The following is a 20845-nucleotide window of genomic DNA, read 5'->3' on the forward strand; positions in this document are numbered from 1 at the left end:
GGAAGGGCCTTAATTCTTTTATACTTTAGCTGAAAAATAGCAGATAAACAAGCTCACAGCGCGGCACCGATTGCCGCACAGCGAGCTTGTAGATCTGCTATTTTTTAAATCCCCTATGAAGAACATTTATGGGGGGCCCGTAGTGAATCCTTGTACCCAGGGCCCAGAATTTGGTGCGACACCCCTTGACACAACCGTCATGTACAGCAGTTATCGATGCAACGAAAGACCAAGTCAAGAATGACCCACAATAATTGAACAGCAGCCAAAAATGAATGGAAATTAAATGCAAATCCAGCGATATAAATTAATTCATTTTTCACTCACCAATGACGGTTCACTTGAAGACGAAATCCATCCTCCTGTCCTTTTGGGTGAATTTGTCAATGACGGGATCATAAAGCTGCTCTTTCTTTTTAAGTTCCACGAGAATTTCCTTTTCAATAGCCATGGAAGCCAATGCAGTGAGTCGGGATTGTCCGGTTGTGTTCCTCGAATATGTTTTTATCCGTTTAAGGGCTGAAAATGTCCTTTCCACTGATGATGTCGTGACAGGGATTGTTACAACTAAACACGTTAGTTTATATAGCTGATGCATGCTTTTACAGAGATCTTTACTTTGGAGAAATAGAAGAAGGTCAGATGGGTCCTTTCCCTGGAAATCTGCCATAGAATACACAATATTGAGCTCCGTTTTCAGCCGTGGCAAGTCAAAGCGCGGCCCGTAGCTGTCAGTCAGGCTTGCAAAAGCACTATCAGGGAACTTCTTCTTAAAGTCGGGGAACTGCTTGGGGTCCAGGAGTGACAGGAATGAAAGCTTTTCGTGATCTTTAAAACGATTTTGCATTTGATTCAGAATGTTGTCAATAATTCCCTCATGCAGCTTCTTGTAGTATGCACGCGGATCTCCTTGCGTTTTGCGCCCAGTTGGCATGCTGGTGTTCTGTACTGCCTCATCATAAAGTTGATCAAAACGTGGCCTCTGCTCCTCAATCATAATACAAAACTCGTCCACCCTGCCCATACAAAACTGCATGTCAAATGACTTTGACTGCAAAATGTCGAAGAGCACGTCTGAATGTGAAAACATTTCGTTAAATGTTGAAAGCAAAAAGCAAAATTCAAAGCTGCTCAGGTTTGATATGTAACCATCGGCACTGTGTATGGTAGCATCATCATATTCGCCATGGTGTTCAACTATATAATTAAACAAATCTTTAAGATTATCTTTCTCTTCAAATACCGTGCACACCAATCTTGATGCAAAATTCCACCTGGTTGGTGCAACTCGTGGCAGTCGCGTCTTGCACATCGCATCAAGCACTTGTGTTCGCTTTGGTGATTTAGTAAAGAAAGCTGCCATGGAAGAAATGTGTGCGAAGAATATTTTGCACTCTTGAATTTTGGCTACACCTTGAGATAAAACCAAATTTAGGACATGCGCATAACAATGTATGAAAAGTGCCTCTGGAATCCTTTCCTTTACTTTGGCCTGAACGCCGTTCAGTCCCGATGCCATAACGGGAGCACCATCGTAGCACTGCGCCACAAGTTTGTCTGTGCATCTGTATTCCTCCAGGAATTCAAGGGCGAGGGTTGCCAAAGCATCCGCATTTTTTTTCTCTGACACATCCACAAACTTAATGAACCTCTCTTTTATGCCACTGTCTGTTACATAACGAAGAACAATAGATAGCTGTGCAGCATTGCTCACATCTGATGTTTCATCTAGCATCAGAGCTACAAATAATGCTTTATTTATTTCTTCTTTAATTGCATCATCCATCACACTAGCTACAGCACTTATCAAGTCGTTCTGTATTTGACTTGAGGTTCCAATAAACACTTTGGAAGTGGTCAGATGGTAGTGCAAATCTGGGTCATTTTCTGCTGCATATGATAAAAGCTCCCTATAATGACCGCGATTCAATGATGTGCTGCTCTCATCATGTCCTCTAAAAGGCAACTCTTGTTTTCCAAGGAAAACTACAGTATGTATGAGACGTTTCAAAATATCCCGATTTTTTTTCACCTTCTCATTGTGGGCTCGCCAGTACCTGGCGAGCACACTTTAGATATTGTCATTATTTATTTATTTATTTATCTAGTAAGTAGACGGGATTTTCGGTTCCTTTCTACTCCTACATACTTAGTGAGAAAATGAAAATAAAAACATCAATGTGTTCAGCTTACAGTGGCGACGTGTGCTATTACTTTATACAGCAATCGGCCAAATGGTGGCGCTGTAGGAAGCCTTCGAAAGTGCGATCTTTGAACAGGTATAGCTCATGCTGTGTTATACATACAGCCATGAAACCTGTATACACTTATGCGTCTCCTCATGCCGAACAACTTTTACCCTCTAACTTTTGACCTCTGACCTTTAGGTCTCCCACAATTCGGAATTATATGAAAAACAGTAAAAATCTATCTCCTCCTGGGATTTTCGCGTCAAGTGCACAAAACTTTTTTCACATGAACTTTGGACCAATACGGTCAGATTGATCAACCAGATTTTTTTTAAAGTGAAATATAATTTTTTAATAATTTAATCAATATTGCGGTTTTATGCAAATTATTCTTCGGCCTCTAAATCATACATGCAAAGGTACACGTTCTTGGCATTTGGCAAAGATGTGGAGGGTTAGTCAAAGTATCACTGAAACCAATTTTATTCCAATCGGCCAAAGGGGGGCGCTATACGAAGCGTTTGAAAATTCAAACTTCAAACGGGCATAAGTCATGACTCGTTTTGTTTGAAGACATGCAACTTGTTACACGCGTGCTTTGACTCGAGCGGAAGACATCTGTGTCGTTGTTAAGTAAGCTCCGCCCTTCGATTTTCCGCCATATTGAGCAGTTTGTAAAACGCGTAAACCCGCTTTTATTCTGGAATTTTCGCTCCACGTGCACAAAACTTTTTTTACGTGAACTTTGGACCGATATCTAAAGATCTGTCAGATCGGATTTCTTTAACATTGAAACATGCTTTTTTAAATAATTCAAACAATATTGCATTTTTATGCAAATTATTCTTCTGCCTCTAAAACATACAAGCAAAGTCACATTTTCATGACAAAATAGTGTAGAGGGTTAGTTCAAATATCACTGAAACCAATCTTACCCCAAATGGCCAAAGGGGGGCGCTATATAATTTTGAGCAGTTTGTAAAACGCTTAAACCCGTTTTTATTCTAGGATTTTTTTTGCAATTTGCATGAAACATTCTACACGCAATCTAAGGACCTTTATCTAACATGCCTATGAAGTGCACACAAAAAAATTATAAAATAATAATAATAAATATAGCTGCAAGCAGCGATAAAGTGTCCAAAGCCAAAAACACCTCAAATCATGAACACAGCCTGGGATGTGCGTGAAATCTTGCAAGCACATTCCCAATAGGTCAAGGAACAGATACCAACCTTCTCACATTGGCCTGTTATAGCGCCACCAGCGGGTCAACTTTTGCACAACACATTTTTGGAACAAAATGGACCAATCTTTGACGTCAGTAACGTCAAAGAGAGCACTGCCTGCGATCTTGACATTTTGTGCTTTTATAGCCATTGTTTTCTGGCTTGAAGCGAGCCCACAATTGTTTCGAAGGAACAATATTTTTCTAGTTGTGCATTGATGTTTCTCTCCGTCTCTGTTCATCCAGCTGTAAATCAATTCTTGCGTCTCCAAATGTTTTTAAAGTAATAGTTGCCTTAAGGTGACTTGCTGAGCCTTCATGTTTTACTGCAGACTTGGTTAAAGAGGTAAGGTTATCGTAGCCTTTACAGTTCCAGGTACCCTTGTCGGTCCCAAACAACAAGCAAGCCCAGCAGTATAGCTTCTTGTGCATAAGTGAGCCTGTTAACCACGGGTATCGTTCCCAGTTACTAGCCTGAAAATGACGCTCATATCCCGCCTTTGAAGCTTGAGTGATCTCCAGTTGTTCGGGTGTTGGGCGTCCTTTTTTAACAATGTCCATCTTTTCATTAAACGGTCTTCTTGAAAAAGGCACTGACAATAAATCCGAAACAATATCATTTTCAATTGGGGCTACGTTCTCTCCTGCTGCTGCCATGTTGCACTGTTTACTACTTGTTGCTTCCTTGTTGTTGCTTTGCACATGCATACTGTAGTAGTGGCCACAGCATGGGCCACAGTGGAGACACTGTGATTGGTGGTTGAGCCGTGGGTGTTCCGTACACCCCTCGTAAATGAAGACGACGCCCATTGACAACAGCTCGAAATATGATTGGTTGGTCAAACTGACACTCCACACCAAGGCTTGTATACGCTTGTTAGCCGAGGGACTTCTAGAATACTTGCGTCAGAGGCTATTCTGCCCAGTGACTCAGTAGAAAGAATCTCTGATTGGCTGTTATTTTCCCCAGCACAAAAACACTCCCAATACACAGAACTCGGGGCAGAAACAACTACAATGAGTATGGCGAGCGAAACAGTGCAGTTTAACAGATTACCAACACAAACAATTTTAATTAATAAAAAATAAAAAAAATAATAAAAGTAATTAAAAAAGTTATTATTAAAAATATTATTTTCTTTCTTCTGAGGATCCCTGGGGCTTCTCTGAATACCTTGAAGGTCCTGAAAATTCGCCACTGATATATATATATATATATATACACACACACACATCTACATACTATACACCTAGAGAAGAGCCCATCCCTGCTTCTACTAACAGAGGTAAATATATTATCTACAGTATCTACAGTGTACATGTAGAGGTTAGCACCATCGCTGCTTCTGGTTAGTTTAGGTCTAGGTTTCCCTTGTGATTCAACAAGACATTTAAACCTACAGAACACAAATGTTTTGACTGAAAAGGTGCGGGCTGAAGCCCAAGCTTATTATGCCCACCGTAGTCATATTTACATTTCTTTTTTCACTATAGAAAAAGTAGGGTTAGGGTGAGGGTGGTGTAGCCTGGGATGGGTTCACATTTCGGGCTTTGTTCCGGTCGGGAGAGGATGGTGTCTTTGTAGTCAAAACGGACTACACACCGGCCAGAACTATCAAACCAGAATCTGTTGTAAACCCAAACTGATTCCCTGCGTTCCGTGGCATCAGTATTTAACCCTGGATGCAGCGTAGGCTTGATTATTATTTTTAAATGCAAAAAGTAAATAAATGTGAGTGTACTTAACAGATACTATGTAGCGTGTCTACCTTTATTACACACAGACAGATGCTATTCTTAATGCAGACTACGAAACAAAACAAAGCGGCACTGTTTCTTCTGCCTTCCGGTCTAGACCGGATCAAATGACCTGTTCTAAACAAACACCAGGCTTTCCCCCGAGAAAGCCTGGTGACGCGAGGTTAAGGGGGGTGCAGGAAACACCCTCTTTCCCACTCAGTGTCTTCCATGCAAAGACCTGATTGGTGTTCATGTGTGTCTGTCTCTTCCAGGCAAAGACCTGATTGGTGTTCATGTGTGTCTGTCTCTTCCAGGCAAGGACCTGATTGGTGTTCATGTGTGTCTGTCTCTTCCAGGCAAAGATCTGATTGGTGTTCATGTGTGTCTGTCTCTTCCAGGCAAAGATCTGATTGGTGTTCATGTGTGTCTGTCTCTTCCATGCAAAGATCTGATTGGTGTTCATGTGTGTCTGTCTCTTCCAGGCAAAGACCTGATTGGTGTTCATGTGTGTCTGTCTCTTCCAGGCAAGGACCTGATTGGTGTTCATGTGTGTCTGTCTCTTCCAGGCAAAGATCTGATTGGTGTTCATGTGTGTCTGTCTCTTCCAGGCAAAGATCTGATTGGTGTTCATGTGTGTCTGTCTCTTCCAGGCAAAGATCTGATTGGTGTTCAGAACCTGCTGAAGAAGCACCAGGCTCTGCAGGCTGAGATCTCAGGACACGAACCTCGAATCAAGGCTGTGAGCCAGAAAGGAGACGCTATGGTGGAGGAAGGTATTTATACTGTTATGATACTAATACTACTACTACTACTACCACCTCTATTACTATTACTGTTACTACTACTATTACTACTACTACTATTACTATTACTACTATTACTACTACTACTACTACTACTACTACTACTACTACTACTACTACTACCACCTCTATTACTATTACTGTTACTACTACTACTACTACTACTACTACTACTATTACTATTACTACTATTACTACTACTACTACTACTACTACTACTACTACTACTACCACCTCTATTACTATTACTGTTACTACTACTACTACTACTACTACTACTATTACTATTACTACTATTACTACTACTACTACTACTACTACCACCTCTATTACTATTACTGTTACTACTACTATTACTACTACTACTATTACTATTACTATTACTACTATTACTACTACTACTACTACTACTACCACCTCTATTACTATTACTGTTACTACTACTATTACTACTACTACTATTACTATTACTACTATTACTACTACTACTACTACTACTACCACCTCTATTACTATTACTGTTACTACTACTACTACTACTACTACTACTACTGACTCTATTACTACTACTACTACTACTACTACTACTACTACTACTACCACCTCTATTACTATTACTGTTACTACTACTACAGAACCTCGAATCAAGGCTGTGAGCCAGAAAGGAGACGCTATGGTGGAGGAAGGTAAATAACGCTACTACTACTACTACTACTACTACTACTACTACTACTACTATTACTACTACTATTACTACTAAATACAGAACCTCTAATCAAAGCTGTGAGCCAGAAAGGAGACGCTATGGTGGAGGAGGATAGATACTACTACTAATAATACTACTGATAATATGAATAATATATACTATACATTCAGACAGAAAGGAGACACTATGGCGGAGGAAGGTAAACAATACTAACACATACTTTATATTGAGCCAGAAAGGATACCAAACAATACTAGTATTAACGCTTTCAGTACCAGCTTTCACCACTAGAGGGCACCCAGTGGCCAAAGAATTCACCATAGAGATACGCTGGTATATGCACAAGCCGTGCACAGCCATGATGCGCCTGAACACTTTCCTTTGTGCATGTACATGAACAGGATGAAGTTAGCTTGAAGTTAGCTATTGGCTACCAAGCATATTAGAAGCCCTATTTTCGGCGATTTAGCCATGATTAAACTTTGCACACCTCATGGATATGCATGGAACAGAGAAAATGAGCTCTAAAGATCCTGGATTGCATTGGAGTGGATGGTAAATATCGGCGGTACTACTAGTTCGGGATAGGCACCCAGGACGTTAATAAGGTCCAAATTATCCCGAACTAGTTCGGGATAAGCACTGTATGAGTTAAAAATACATTTATATTGAGCCAGAAAGGATACCAAACAATACTAGTATTAACTATACATACTTTATATTGAGCCAGAAAGGATACCAAACAATACTAATATTAAAAATACATACTTTATACAGAGCCACCTGAACACCTCCTTTATACTCTGACAGAAACTGGTAACTGAGGACTTGAATGTTGTGTGTGTGTGTGTGTGTGTGTGTGTGTGTGTGTGTGTGTGTGTGTGTGTGTGTGTGTGTGTGTGTGTGTGTGTGTGTGTGTGTGTGTGTGTGTCAGTGAATGGATGTTATGATGTGATGTGAGGTGTGTGTCAGTGAACAGAAGTTGATGTTTTTTCTGAGATCTTCTCAGGTCACTTTGCAGCTGGAGGTGTTGGGACTAGGTTTAGGTTTAGGTTCAGTGGTTGAACAGATGCCATAGTGTTGCTATGTGCTCCGTCAGGTCACTTTGCTGTTGAGGAGGTGAAGGTGAAGCTGGGTTTAGGTTTAGGCTCAGTGGTTAAACATGTTCCTCCATGCCCTGTCAGGTCATTTTGCAGCAGAGGAGGTGAAGGTGTTAGGTTTAGGTTTAGGTTCAGTGGTTAAACATGTTCCTCCATGCCCTCCCAGGTCACTTTGCAGCAGAGGAGGTGAAAGTGTTAGGTTTAGGTTTAGGTTTAGGCTCAGTGGTTGACCATGTTGCTCTGTCCCCTCCCAGGTCATTTTGCAGCAGAGGAGGTGAAGGTGTTAGGTTTAGGTTTAGGCTCAGTGGTTGACCATGTTGCTCTGTGCCCTCCCAGGTCACTTTGTAGCAGAGGAGGTGAAGGTGTTAGGTTTAGGTTTAGGTTCAGTGGTTAAACATGTTCCTCCATGCCCTGTCAGGTCATTTTGCAGCAGAGGAGGTGAGGGTGAAGCTGGGGGAGCTGAACGGTCGTTGGGACGGTCTGAAGACCAAGGCGTCTCAGCGCAGGCAGGACCTGGAAGACTCTCTGCAGGCTCAGCAGTATTTCGCTGACGCCAACGAAGCCGAGTCCTGGATGAGGGAGAAGGAACCAATCGTAGGGAGCCAGGACTACGGCAAGGACGAGGACTCTGCTGAGGTAAAGAACCCATAACCCTACCCCTAGTCTCGCGTAGCCAGACAACTATTCCACAATCTCTGAATGCTTTATAGAGTCTGGAACGACAGCTCCCGAACAGTGTAGTCCCATTGGAAACATAACAGAAACACACTAGCACAGACAGAGTCATTATAATGAACTGTAGTCCCATTGGAAACATAACAGAATCACACTAGCACAGACAGTCATTATAATGAACTGTAGTCCCATTGGAAACATAACAGAAACACACTAGCACAGACAGTCATTATAATGAACTGTAGTCCCATTGGAAACATAACAGAAACACACTAGCACAGACAGTCATTATAATGAACTGTAGTCCCACTGGAAACATAACAGAAACACACTAGCACAGACAGTCATTATAATGAACTGTAGTCCCATTGGAAACATAACGGAAGCACACTAGCACAGACAGAGTCATTCTAATGAACTGTAGTCCCATTGGAAACATAACAGAAACACATTAGCACAGACAGAGTCATTCTAATGAACTGTAGTCCCATTGGAAACATAACAGAAACACACTAGCACAGACAGAGTCATTCTAATGAACTGTAGTCCCATTGGAAACATAACAGAAACACACTAGCACAGACAGAGTCATTCTAATGAACTGTAGTCCCATTGGAAACATAACAGAAACACAATAGCACAGACAGAGTCATTCTAATGAACTGTAGTCCCATTGGAAACATAACAGAAACACAATAGCACAGACAGAGTCATTCTAATGAACTGTAGTCCCATTGGAAACATAACAGAAACACACTAGCACAGAAAGTCATTCTAAAGAACTGTAGTCCCATTGTAAACATAACAGAAACACACTAGCACAGACAGAGTCATTCGAGCGGCATATTCTTGTTATGCGTGTATAGTTTAAGAAAACATTTGAAAACATCATGGAAGTAACACCAGCAACACCAGAGAAAGACGAAATAACACCCCCAAAAATATTGATGCAGCCTTAATGCGGCCCTCGGGTTGATATTTGAGTACTGATATATTATTGATTTCAGCTGTTATAATTCCAAACATGGAAACATTACCGGCTTTAATTACTTCAGTCTATATTAGTAGCTAAATGACTTTTATTAAAATGTTATTGTATTGTTTATGTCCAATGTGTTTGTATTTAAGTACATAAAGTTGACTCTCTTGCCGGAACTACCAAACCGGAATCAGTTTTAACCCAAAATATTCCCCTGCGCTCAAGGACATACTTTTAGGAGCTACCCAATAAAACCCTTGATGCAGGGTAGTTTTGCTTATTGTTTTGAAAAGTTAGTTTGGTAAATCCATCTTTTAGTCCAACTCACAGCGACTGGCAAGACTACAACACTCCTCTATCATTTAAATAGAGATTGGGGAAACAAACAGGGGGAACCAAAACAAAGCGACGCCACTTCTTCAGCTGGTTTCCAGTTTAGGCCACGCCCAGACTGGATCACATGGCCCGTTGTAAACCAATAGCAGGCTTTCCTCCTGGGTGGAAAGACTGTTGATGTGATGTGTCCTCTGCCTATCTCCACTGGGACCACATGAACCCAGAACATTCAGCCAAGATAGCAGATCTACAAGCTCACTGTAAGCCTGTGGATCTATTGCTAGTTTACCAATAGATTAATACCTGTGTGTGTGTGTGTGTGTGTGTGTGTGTGTGTGTGTGTGTGTGTGTGTGTGTGTGTGTGTGTGTGTGTGTGTGTGTGTGTGTGTGTGTGTGTGTGTGTGTGTGCGCGCGCGCGTGCATGTGTGCGCTCCCCAGGCTCTGTTGAAGAAGCACGAGGCTCTGATGTCTGACCTGAGCGCTTATGGCAGCAGCATCCATGCTCTGAAGGAGCAGGCTACTTCCTGTAGGGTAAGATTACTTTATTATAATAGATTACATTATTAGATTACATCCATGCTCTGAAAGAGCAGGCTACTTCCTGTAGGGTAAGAATACTTTATTATAATAGATTACATTATTAGATTACTTTATTAGATTACTTTATTAGATTACATCCGTTGTTTTATACCATGTTATACCAAATGTAATGTAGCACTGTAATATTGGATCATTCCAAAAATAATGATAGAAAAAACATTCCAACTTCGACTTTCGACTTTCTCTGTTGGGAGTCGACTTGTGTAATGAAGTCGACTTGTCAACCTTTTCGTTAATGTCCTAGTGTGTATTATCCAGTGTTAATGTTCTAGTGTGTATTATCCAGTGTTAATGTTCTAGTGTGTATTATCCAGTGTTAATGTCCTAGTGTGTATTATCCAGTGTTAATGTCCTAGTGTGTATTATCCAGTGTTAATGTCCTAGTGTGTATTATCCAGTGTTAATGTTCTAGTGTGTATTATCCAGTGTTAATGTCCTAGTGTGTATTATCTAGTGTTAATCCTAGTGTGTATTATCCAGTGTTAATGTCCTAGTGTGTATTATCCAGTGTTAATGTCCTAGTGTGTATTATCCAGTGTTAATGTCCTAGTGTGTATTATCCAGTGTTAATGTCCTAGTGTGTATTATCCAGTGTTAATGTCCTAGTGTGTATTATCCAGTGTTAATGTCCTAGTGTGTATTATCCAGTGTTAATGTCCTAGTGTGTATTATCCAGTGTTAATGTCCTAGTGTGTATTATCCAGTGTTAATGTCCTAGTGTGTATTATCCAGTGTTAATGTCCTAGTGTGTATTATCCAGTGTTAATGTTCTAGTGTGTATTATCCAGTGTTAATGTCCTAGTGTGTATTATCCAGTGTTAATGTCCTAGTGTGTATTATCCAGTGTTAATGTTCTAGTGTGTATTATCCAGTGTTAATGTTCTAGTGTGTATTATCCAGTGTTAATGTCCTAGTGTGTATTATCCAGTGTTAATGTCCTAGTGTGTATTATCCAGTGTTAATGTCCTAGTGTGTATTATCCAGTGTTAATGTCCTAGTGTGTATTATCCAGTGTTAATGTCCTAGTGTGTATTATCCAGTGTTAATGTCCTAGTGTGTATTATCCAGAATGGGGTCGCAGGGGTAACAGATCCAAGTTGAGATTTCAGGTGTTTCCTCTCCTGAACAACATGACCCTTTCACAATGTTTAAGTTTTGACATAGACACATCCTCCACTCAGCGGTGAGATGGTAGCGCTGCTTTTTTTCCAAACCGTAAAAAGTATCGGGTGTCAATCAAGTCAAGTGGAGAATATTATAATATACTTAAGCTTCAAAACAAGTGTGTGTGTGTGTGTGCGCGTGTGCGTGTGCGTGTGTGTGTGTGTGTGTGTGTGTGTGCAGCAACAAGTGGCTCCTACAGATGATGAAACAGGGAAGGAGCTTGTCCTGGCTCTGTACGACTACCAGGAGAAGAGTCCTCGAGAGGTCACCATGAAGAAGGGAGACATCCTGACTCTGCTCAACTCTACTAACAAGGTAATGGACCCTGTCCTACCCTATCCTTAACCCTATCCTTAACCCTGTCCCTATCCCATCCACTCTGCTACACTCTACTAACAAGGTAACCCTAACCCTGTCCTACCCTAACCTTAACCCTGTCCTTAACCCTACCCTTAACCCTATCCTCCTTATCCATCTGTTCAACTCTACCAACAAGGTAATGGACCCTGTCCTACCCTAACCTTAACCCTATCCTTATGCTGCGTTCAGATGGGCTCAGGCAAGCGGTAGACGGCAAACGGCACCACCTGCTGGACGGTACGGCAAGGTAGAACAAAATATGCCCGACAGAACGGTACGGCAACATTAATTAATTATTTAAAGCGCTCGCTCAAAATGAAAACGCGCTGTGCGGTGGTTGAGGTGGCTCCATGCTGCTCTCTCTGCTACTGCTGGCTGATGTGAGTTCTGTGTGTGTTGGCGCTCTGCTCGAATTTGTCCCGTGAGATGGAGCTACGTAACATCCGGTTCCAGATTCCGTCCTGTACCACGGTAAAAAGATAAATTAATTTAACTTTGAACGGCACGTCTGCCGTTTACCGTCACCGGTTTCGACTGCCGGACTACTGTACCGTTTGCCGTTCTACTCCCGTCCACTAAAATGACTTCCGGTTTGCCGTCTACCGCTTGCCTGAGCCCATCTGAACGCAGCATTAACCCTATCCTTACCCCTATCCATAACCCTACCCTTAACCCTATCCTTAACCCTATCCCTATCCCATCCTCTCTGCCCGACTCTACTAACAAGGTAATGAACCCTGTACTACCCTAACCTTAACCCTATCCTTAACCTTATCCTTAACCCTATCCATAACCCTACCCTTAACCCTATCCTTAACCCTATTCCTATCCCATCCTCTCTGCCCAACTCTACTAACAAGGTATAGAATAATTTACCCTCCCTATCCCTATCCCATCCTCTCTGTTCCACTCTACTAACAAGGTATAGAATCATTTACCGGTGGCACCATCTGTAGCGCTGTCGCCTCACAGCTAGAAGCTCCTGGGTTCCATTCCTGCCGGGAGACTGATACTGTATGTTTTGAGGAGGTTGAGAACCACTGGTCTAAAGCAGGGCTTTTCAAAGTGGGTGACGGGGCACCCTGGGGTGACGGGGCACCCTGGGGTGCCGCGAGATCATTTGATAATATTTGGAATTTATTTGGACACTTGAAAAAATATTTAGTATCATTTTAAACTTGAAGTACAAAGTTATTTTCAGTCAGTTCTAACCAAAATGGCTATTATCTCAACGTTTTCCTATGCAACGTAATCACTAAAATATCATCACTGTCGGGCAGAAACCTCGTATCTCCAAGTTTCAAATGTGTACGTCTTTTGGTAAAGCAAAGCCCTGCTTCATCATACAAGACTGTCGCACAAAACTAGTGAAAACAGCAGATCTACAAGCACACAAGAGGCGTTGTGTGCTTGTAGATCTGCTGTTTTCACTAGTTTAGTACATTGTATAGATGATAAATACAAAATGAACAGTTTTGGACATAGAAGGTTTCCACCCGACAACGACGATATGCTATAAGTATAAGGTGCTGGGAGTGAAAATTATACTGTTGGGGTGCCTTGGATTAAAACAATATTCATGGGGTGACCTGAGACAAAAAGGTTTGGGAACCCCTGATCTAAAGAACTAAATGAACAGTGTTTCCTCTGCTGTAATCATTATAGTAATAATAATACTGCTGGTTTCCTGTGCTGTGGGACTGGTGGAAGGTGGAGGAGATCATAATGATAATAATAATATTATTACAGGACTGGTGGAAGGTGGAGGAGATCATAATGATAATAATAATATTATTACAGGACTGGTGGAAGGTGGAGGAGATCATAATGATAATAATAATATTATTACAGGACTGGTGGAAGGTGGAGGTGATGATAATTGCGACTGTCAGGTCGCAGTTACTATCAAAACCTCCACCAGCTGTCTGTCTGTCTGTTTGTCAGTCTGTCTGTCTGTCACACGTCACACTTTTGCCCTCTCATATCTCTGCAACCGTTGCCCCGATCCATGCCAAATTCTGCACACACACTCCTTAACTGCCAAACCACCACCCATCTATTCTCACATGGCCCTCTTCTAGCACCACCATGAGGCTGATTCTTGCAAAACACATTTCTGGACACTGCTCCTACAAATTTTGCCCTAAAATCACAAAATTGGTACACACTTGCTCTACACTCATGTCATCAACATGGATCTGTCCCATATAGCGCCACCTTCAGGCAGATTCTTTCAAACACATTTTTGGACACTGCTCCTACAGATTTTGCCCTAAAATCACGCTGTGACCTGACGGTCGCTTATCTCCCCATTAGGGAGTCTTACTGGTGATAATGATAATGTTGTTATTGTTACAGGACTGGTGGAAGGTGGAGGAGATCATAATGATAATAATGATGTTGTTATTGTTACAGGACTGGTGGAAGGTGGAGGTGGTGATAATGATAATGTTGTTATTGTTACAGGACTGGTGGAAGGTGGAGGTGAACGACCGGCAGGGCTTCGTTCCTGCTGCCTACGTGAAGAAACTGGACCCAACGCAGTCCTCGTCCAGAGAGAACCTTCTGGATGAGCAGGGCAGCATCGGCCTGAGACAGGACCAGATAGAGAACCAGTAAGAACCAGTTTAAACCTGTTTAAACCTGTTAATACTAACACTGTTACTGAGACAGGACCAGATAGAGAACCAGTAAGAACCAGTTTAAACCTGTTTAAACATGTTAATACTAACACTGTTACTGAGACAGGACCAGATAGAGAACCAGTAAGAACCAGTTTAAACCAGTTTATACTAACACTGTTACTGAGACAGGACCAGATAGAGAACCAGTAAGAACCAGTTTAAACCAGTTCATACTAACACTGTTACTGAGACAGGACCAGATAGAGAACCAGTAAGAACCAGTTTAAACCCGTTTAAACCAGTTTAAACCTGACATCACTGAGACAGGACCAGATAGAGAACCAGTAAGAACCAGTTTAAACCTGTTTAAACCTGTTAATACTAACATTGTTACTGAGACAGGACCAGATAGAGAACCAGTAAGAACCAGTTTAAACCAGTTTAAACCAGTTTAAACCGGATATCACTGACACAAGACCAGTTAGAACCAGTTCCAGCTCCCCACAGCTCTCTCTCTTCTCTAAGATGATCTCTTTCATTTTTAATTTGTTTTAGACTTTTATGATCTCTTTCATTTTTAATTTGTTTTAGACTTTGTTTTCAATTTGATTTTAGTTTTTCTTTAACTAAATTCAGACTTCATATTACATATCCACCAAACATAATAGTTTTACAATATGTATGAAATAAAGATTCATAAATGGAAACTAATAGCGGGGCAGGTAAATGCATTTTTGCACTAAAATACTTCACAAGTGGAAAGAAACCTAAAACTTTTCACAAGTACTCCTTAGGGGTTGTTCCTATGATAAAACACGTTAGACACTGAAAAATCAAAATGGCTGCCATGTTTCCAAGATGGCTGCCTCTGAACAGTACGCCAGCCAGTTAATGTCCGATTTTCATAATATTAGAGTTGTTTTGTAGGTTTTAAAACATCGTGAGTTCATTTATTACTCTTTTAAAGCAGCCAGAATAACTTTTCTAACTTTTGGTTGGGGTCTTTCCTCGCCTGGGACCCCCCAAACAGACCCCTGAGCTTATCTGAGTAGTCGCTTTGCTCCTGCTCCAGAGCAATGTTAAATTAGATCATAACTGAAGCATTAAAGTTGTTGTAACTGGGCTCTGAAAGCAAAAATGAGTAGTAGCAAATACCCAGGGGTCTTCCACAGGGGTCCCGGACCCCTAGGGGGTCCTCAGAGTTACTACAGGAGGCCTGCCGAATCTTGATGGGGAAGTTCCTTTTTTTTATATGTATATATATTTTTACATTTGAAACTGTTTTTATTAGTATTCTCAGTATTATTTATAACATGTGTGTGTTAGACAGACAGGTTCACAGGTATTGCAAGAATTAAGGTATTGCAATTTCTCACTTTGGGCGCACAGTCTAACATGTCCATTTATTGCATTGCACTAACACTGACAACACAACACACACACCTCTTTGTTATCGTCACCCCAAAACCCGCACCCTATCCTCTTAAAGAGCTCACGGTCAATTGTACCCAAAGAAATTCACTACTATACATGTCCTCCCTAATAATGTTGACAGTTTCCACTATATCATTTGCAGGGAGGAGAGTGCAAGGCAGGTTATTGTTTGAGCAGCTGCACCGTCCCTTGTAACCTGCTTTGCAAACACATTTGATGAGCTTTGCCTTTGCAGCAGGGATGGCAAGAAACCTGACTGGAACATACCCTCCACTCTCTGAATTCCATCTATTTTTTCAATTGATGGAAGCTCAGGGCAATTTGTCAGGTATGACGAAGTAGGCATCATAATACGATACCTTCATCAAGGGACATGATTTTGAGGAAGTGCAAACACATGAAGAGGCTGATACCCCGATTCCTTATCAAGTCCTTGCCTCCGGTACAAAAAAAGGAAATTGATATATTCGAGTGAGTTCAAGTTGATGTTACAAATGTCAAGGGTTCCTTTGCGTTTTTCAGGTGTTGACTGGGGAAGAACATTTGTTGGAATCACCAAAAAGACATGGGTCAATGCCTACTTGATGATGATGATGATGATGATGACCAAGCCACTAACCGCTTCAAGGACCTTGGCAAGGTCATTGGCCATTCTTCCTGAGCTTATAAATTGTGAGCTTCCATCAACATTGCAGTCCGAACATTTTGCATGCCATGTTTACAGTTCAAAAGGTCCAACAACCCTGGGATTACTCAGATGGGAACTATTTCTGTCAAATAACTTGGAGGGTGAGATGCTACCTCCAACTCGTGCTGCACTGCTACCACATTACCTCCGTGCCAACTCCGTCACAATGCAGGATAAATCATACCTGACAAATTTCCCTGTGCTTCCACCAATCGAAGAAAATAGATGGAATTCAGAGAGTGGAGGGTATATTCCAGGTTTCAGTTTTCTTGCTCTCCCTGCTCCAAAGGCAGTACTTGAGCCCATCAAATGTGTCTGCAAAGCAGGTTGTAAGGGACGGTGCAGCTGCTCAAATAACCTGCCTTTCACTCTATGCTATGGTGGAGACTGTGTCAACACTATTAGGTTGGACATTGAAGATGATGATGATGATGAAGACGAATATATCCTGCATGTCTGAAATTACTGTAGTGTAGTGAATCTCTTTGGGCGTAATTAACCATGGGCTCTATAAGAGGATAAGGTGAGGGTTTTGGGGTGACAATAACAAAGAGGTGTGTGTGTGTGTGTGTGTGTGTGTGTGTGTGTGTGTGTGTGTGTGTGTGTGTGTGTGTGTGTGTGTGTGTGTGTGTGTGTGTGTGTGTGTGTGTGTGTACAAACATTCCCGTGTCATTCCATCCATGTTTCATCTCTGTGATAACTTGGAAATGTTTGCATCTTTGACAGCTAATACACCAGATGTTGTTGTGGTTGATGAAGAGTCCAGGGAAGTGTCTGTATTGGAGATGGCCTGCACCTTTGACCCTAGCCTAGAGGAAGCTTTCATGACCAAGGTCATTAAATACCAACCTCTCCTAAATACGATCTCAGAGCTGGGGTACAGGTGCAGACTATTTGTTTTCATATTTGGCAGCCTAGGACATACCCACAGGCTGGTTGTTAGAGGGTTTCAACAACTTGGAGTGCCTAAAAAAGAGGCAAAAAGGCTGGCAAAGTATTGTTCCGTCTCCGCTATAATCGGCAGCCGCCACATATGGCGGAGACGCTGTTACTTATACCCGTAGAGTACCAAGTGCCTTGCTATTGTATCATGAAGACATAATGCCATGATTTTGTAAATGTTACTCTACTGCACCTATACTATTTGTGTCCTTGTATGCATCTCCTTTGTGTGGACATAAATAAATGGTTAAAATGTGTGTGTGTGTGTGTGTGTGTGTGTGTGTGTGTGTGTGTGTGTGTGTGTGTGTGTGTGTGTGTGTGTGTGTGTGTGTGTGTGTGTTGTCAGTGTGAGTGCAGTGCAATAAATGGAAATGTTGTTCTGCACCCAAAGTGAAAAGTTGCAATACCTTCATTATTGCAATCCCTGCAGTAACAGCTGTCAACCAATAACTGTTTTAACACAAAAAACATTATAAATAATACTGAGAATACTAATAAACCATCAAAGTACAATACATAAAACCAGGATACATAAAAACATTCAAAGTTTCAAATGTAAAAAAAAAAAGAAAAAAAAAAGATCTCATCGAGATTTGGCAGGCCCCCTGTAATAGCTCTGAGGACCCCCCCAGGGGTCCCGGACCCCCCGTGGAAGACCTCTGTTATTTGCTACTAGTCATTTTTTATTTCAGAGCATATTTCAGATCTAATTTAACATTGTTCTGGTGCAGGAGCAGAGCGATTACTGAAATAGGCTCAGGGGTCTGTCTGGGGGGTCCCAGGTGAGGAAAGACCCCAACCAAAAGTCAGAAAGGTTATTCTGGCTGCTTTAAAAGTGTAATAAATGAACTCAGGATGTTTTAAAACCTACAAAACAACTCTAATATTATGAAAATTCAATATTAACTGGCTGGCGTACTGTAAAACATATCCGAAAAGGCGGCCATCTTTAAAACTGGCGGACATTTTGAAAATTAAGTGTCTAATGTGATTTTTCTAAAGAATGACCCAAGAGGTACACTCTGTAAAATTGTGGTGCTTCTTTCCAGAACTGAAGTATTGTTCTCCTTAACAGCCCCGCTATAAGGACACTTTTTGTAAACACACAATGCTTAATGTAGTTGATATTTTATTTTCTAAGGCCTCATTTATTTCAGCTGTTCACAAATATGTTTCCCTAATAACAGTAAAAGTATTTTCTACAGAAGAATAGAGACTATATGAGACTCAAGAGCTGAACTATAATAACCTAAAACAACTTGACTTTGGATGATTTCTTCTCCTCTTGAAGTTTAAATGGTTGATAATCACACGCTACCCACACGTTTAGCTGTGTCGCAAACACAATGCAACGATCCCTACAAGTTGTACCTGGTTGTAAAGGAGACTGAGCAAAGATTCCAACGATATAAAACACAATACCAACTATTGAACTTTTACTGAAGGGGAAAAATAATCAACAGAAATAAAGTTTAGTATCTCTTCTCTTTCTCTTTAACATCTAACCCTCCCCCCCCTTTCTCTCTGTACCATGGTACAGTCTGTTTAACATGTGATCTATCCCCCCTGTCTCTGTTTAACCGTTGCCACGCTGCAGAATGCTCAATAAGGAAGCCTGCAGCGTCTCTGTACGCATGATGCAGGTTGAAGAGCTGTGAGTTTCTCTCTCTCTCTCTCTCTCTCTCTCTCTGTCTGTCAGTGTCTCTCATCCATGTCATGATCGACGTGACGTCATCAATGTCATCAATCATCATCCTCTCACTGTTCTGTTCTCATCCCCACTGACCACTGGAGATGTTCTGTTCTCCACTGACCACTGTAGATGTTCTGTTCTCCTGACCACTGGAGATGTTCTGTTCTCCACTGACCACTGGAGATGTTCTGTTCTCCTGACCACTGGAGATGTTCTGTTCTCCTGACCACTGGAGATGTTCTGTTCTCCTCTGACCACTGTAGATGTTCTGTTCTCCACTGACCACTGTAGATGTTCTGTTCTCCTCTGACCACTGGAGATGTTCTGTTCTCCTGACCACTGGAGATGTTCTGTTCTCCTCTGACCACTGGAGATGTTCTGTTCTCCTCTGACCACTGGAGATGTTCTGTTCTCCTGACCACTGGAGATGTTCTGTTCTCCACTGACCACTGGAGATGTTCTGTTCTCCTGACCACTGGAGATGTTCTGTTCTCTTGACCACTGGAGATGTTCTGTTCTCCTGACCACTGGAGATGTTCTGTTCTCCTGACCACTGGAGATGTTCTGTTCTCCTGACCACTGGAGATGTTCTGTTCTCCACTGACCACTGGAGATGTTCTGTTCTCCACTGACCACTGGAGATGTGTGGAGCGGTCGGGTTGGATTTGAATAGAACAACCAGAGTAGGGATATAGTTCATTCAACCTCCTCTTGAGTAGTTGCCTGGCTCCGCCCATAGACCCGCCCACTCTCTGAGCGGACTGGTTCTCTTGGTCTGGTGTTGTCATATGACGCTTAACTTGAAATGGTATCTTGGCGTACCAGCCAATGAAATCAATGCAAGACGGAAGAGGGGGTGGGTCTAACTTTTGAAAATCAACAGAAACAGTGGAGGGGGGAGCTCAGCCAAATCTCTTAATTGCTCCCTTTGAACTTCAAAGGGGGGTTGTGCACACCTCGTTAGCATCAAAGACAATGACCTGTCTGATGCCTGTCATAGAGGGGATGGGGAGGAGGGAATGTTTTTGTGTACACACAAGTCAAACACAACCCCTCCCACCAGATCTCTTGTGATTGGGAATTTCAAATCCCCTCCCCTTTGAAATCTCTTGTCAATGGGTTAGGGTTAGAGACTCAAGCTCAGCGCAGAGTCTAAAACCAGGCTAGTTGAGTAGTGTGTTGGCTGGTGAGCTGCGCCCCAACCAGACATATTATACTTTGTGCTACGATGTTTTGCCCGCAGAGAACAGCTGACATTCAAGCTCCGTCACGGGACAGAGCTTGAATTAGGCTTGATGGACGGAGCTTGAATTAGGCTTGATGGACAGAGCTTGAATTAGGCTTGATGGACAGCTTGAATTAGGCTTGATGGACAGCTTGAATTAGGCTTGATGGACTGCAGCTGGGCGGAGCCAGAGCAGCTCTGGTGCTGAGATCACAGAGCACCTCCTCCGTTCTGATGACAGCGAACAGAGCTGTGGTTTTGAATCGCTATTATTGTTCACAGCAGGGCATTCAAGAATAGTGATTTTTAGTATTCGAATTATTCAACCTCAAAGTATTCCAATAGTGGAATATTCAACA

At 41.9% G+C, this 20845-nt stretch overlaps 1 protein-coding gene across 2 annotated transcripts in view; it reads left to right on the forward strand.

Annotated features, from left to right (window-relative positions):
* sptan1 (spectrin alpha, non-erythrocytic 1) overlaps positions 1–20845 on the forward strand; it is a 155515-nt gene that overhangs the window by 66120 nt on the left and 68550 nt on the right. For both annotated transcript variants that reach the window (XM_080743101.1, XM_080743102.1), the window contains exons 17-21: positions 5808–5930; positions 8185–8402; positions 10195–10287; positions 11701–11835; positions 14347–14495. In XM_080743101.1, the coding sequence (XP_080599227.1) occupies positions 5808–5930; positions 8185–8402; positions 10195–10287; positions 11701–11835; positions 14347–14495 (718 nt within the window). The remainder of the gene's footprint in view (positions 1–5807; positions 5931–8184; positions 8403–10194; positions 10288–11700; positions 11836–14346; positions 14496–20845) is intronic.

Source organism: Nannobrachium achirus, assembly GCF_963921795.1.
Source record: "Nannobrachium achirus genome assembly, chromosome: 15".
In the NCBI taxonomy this organism is placed as follows: Eukaryota; Metazoa; Chordata; class Actinopteri; order Myctophiformes; family Myctophidae; genus Nannobrachium; species Nannobrachium achirus.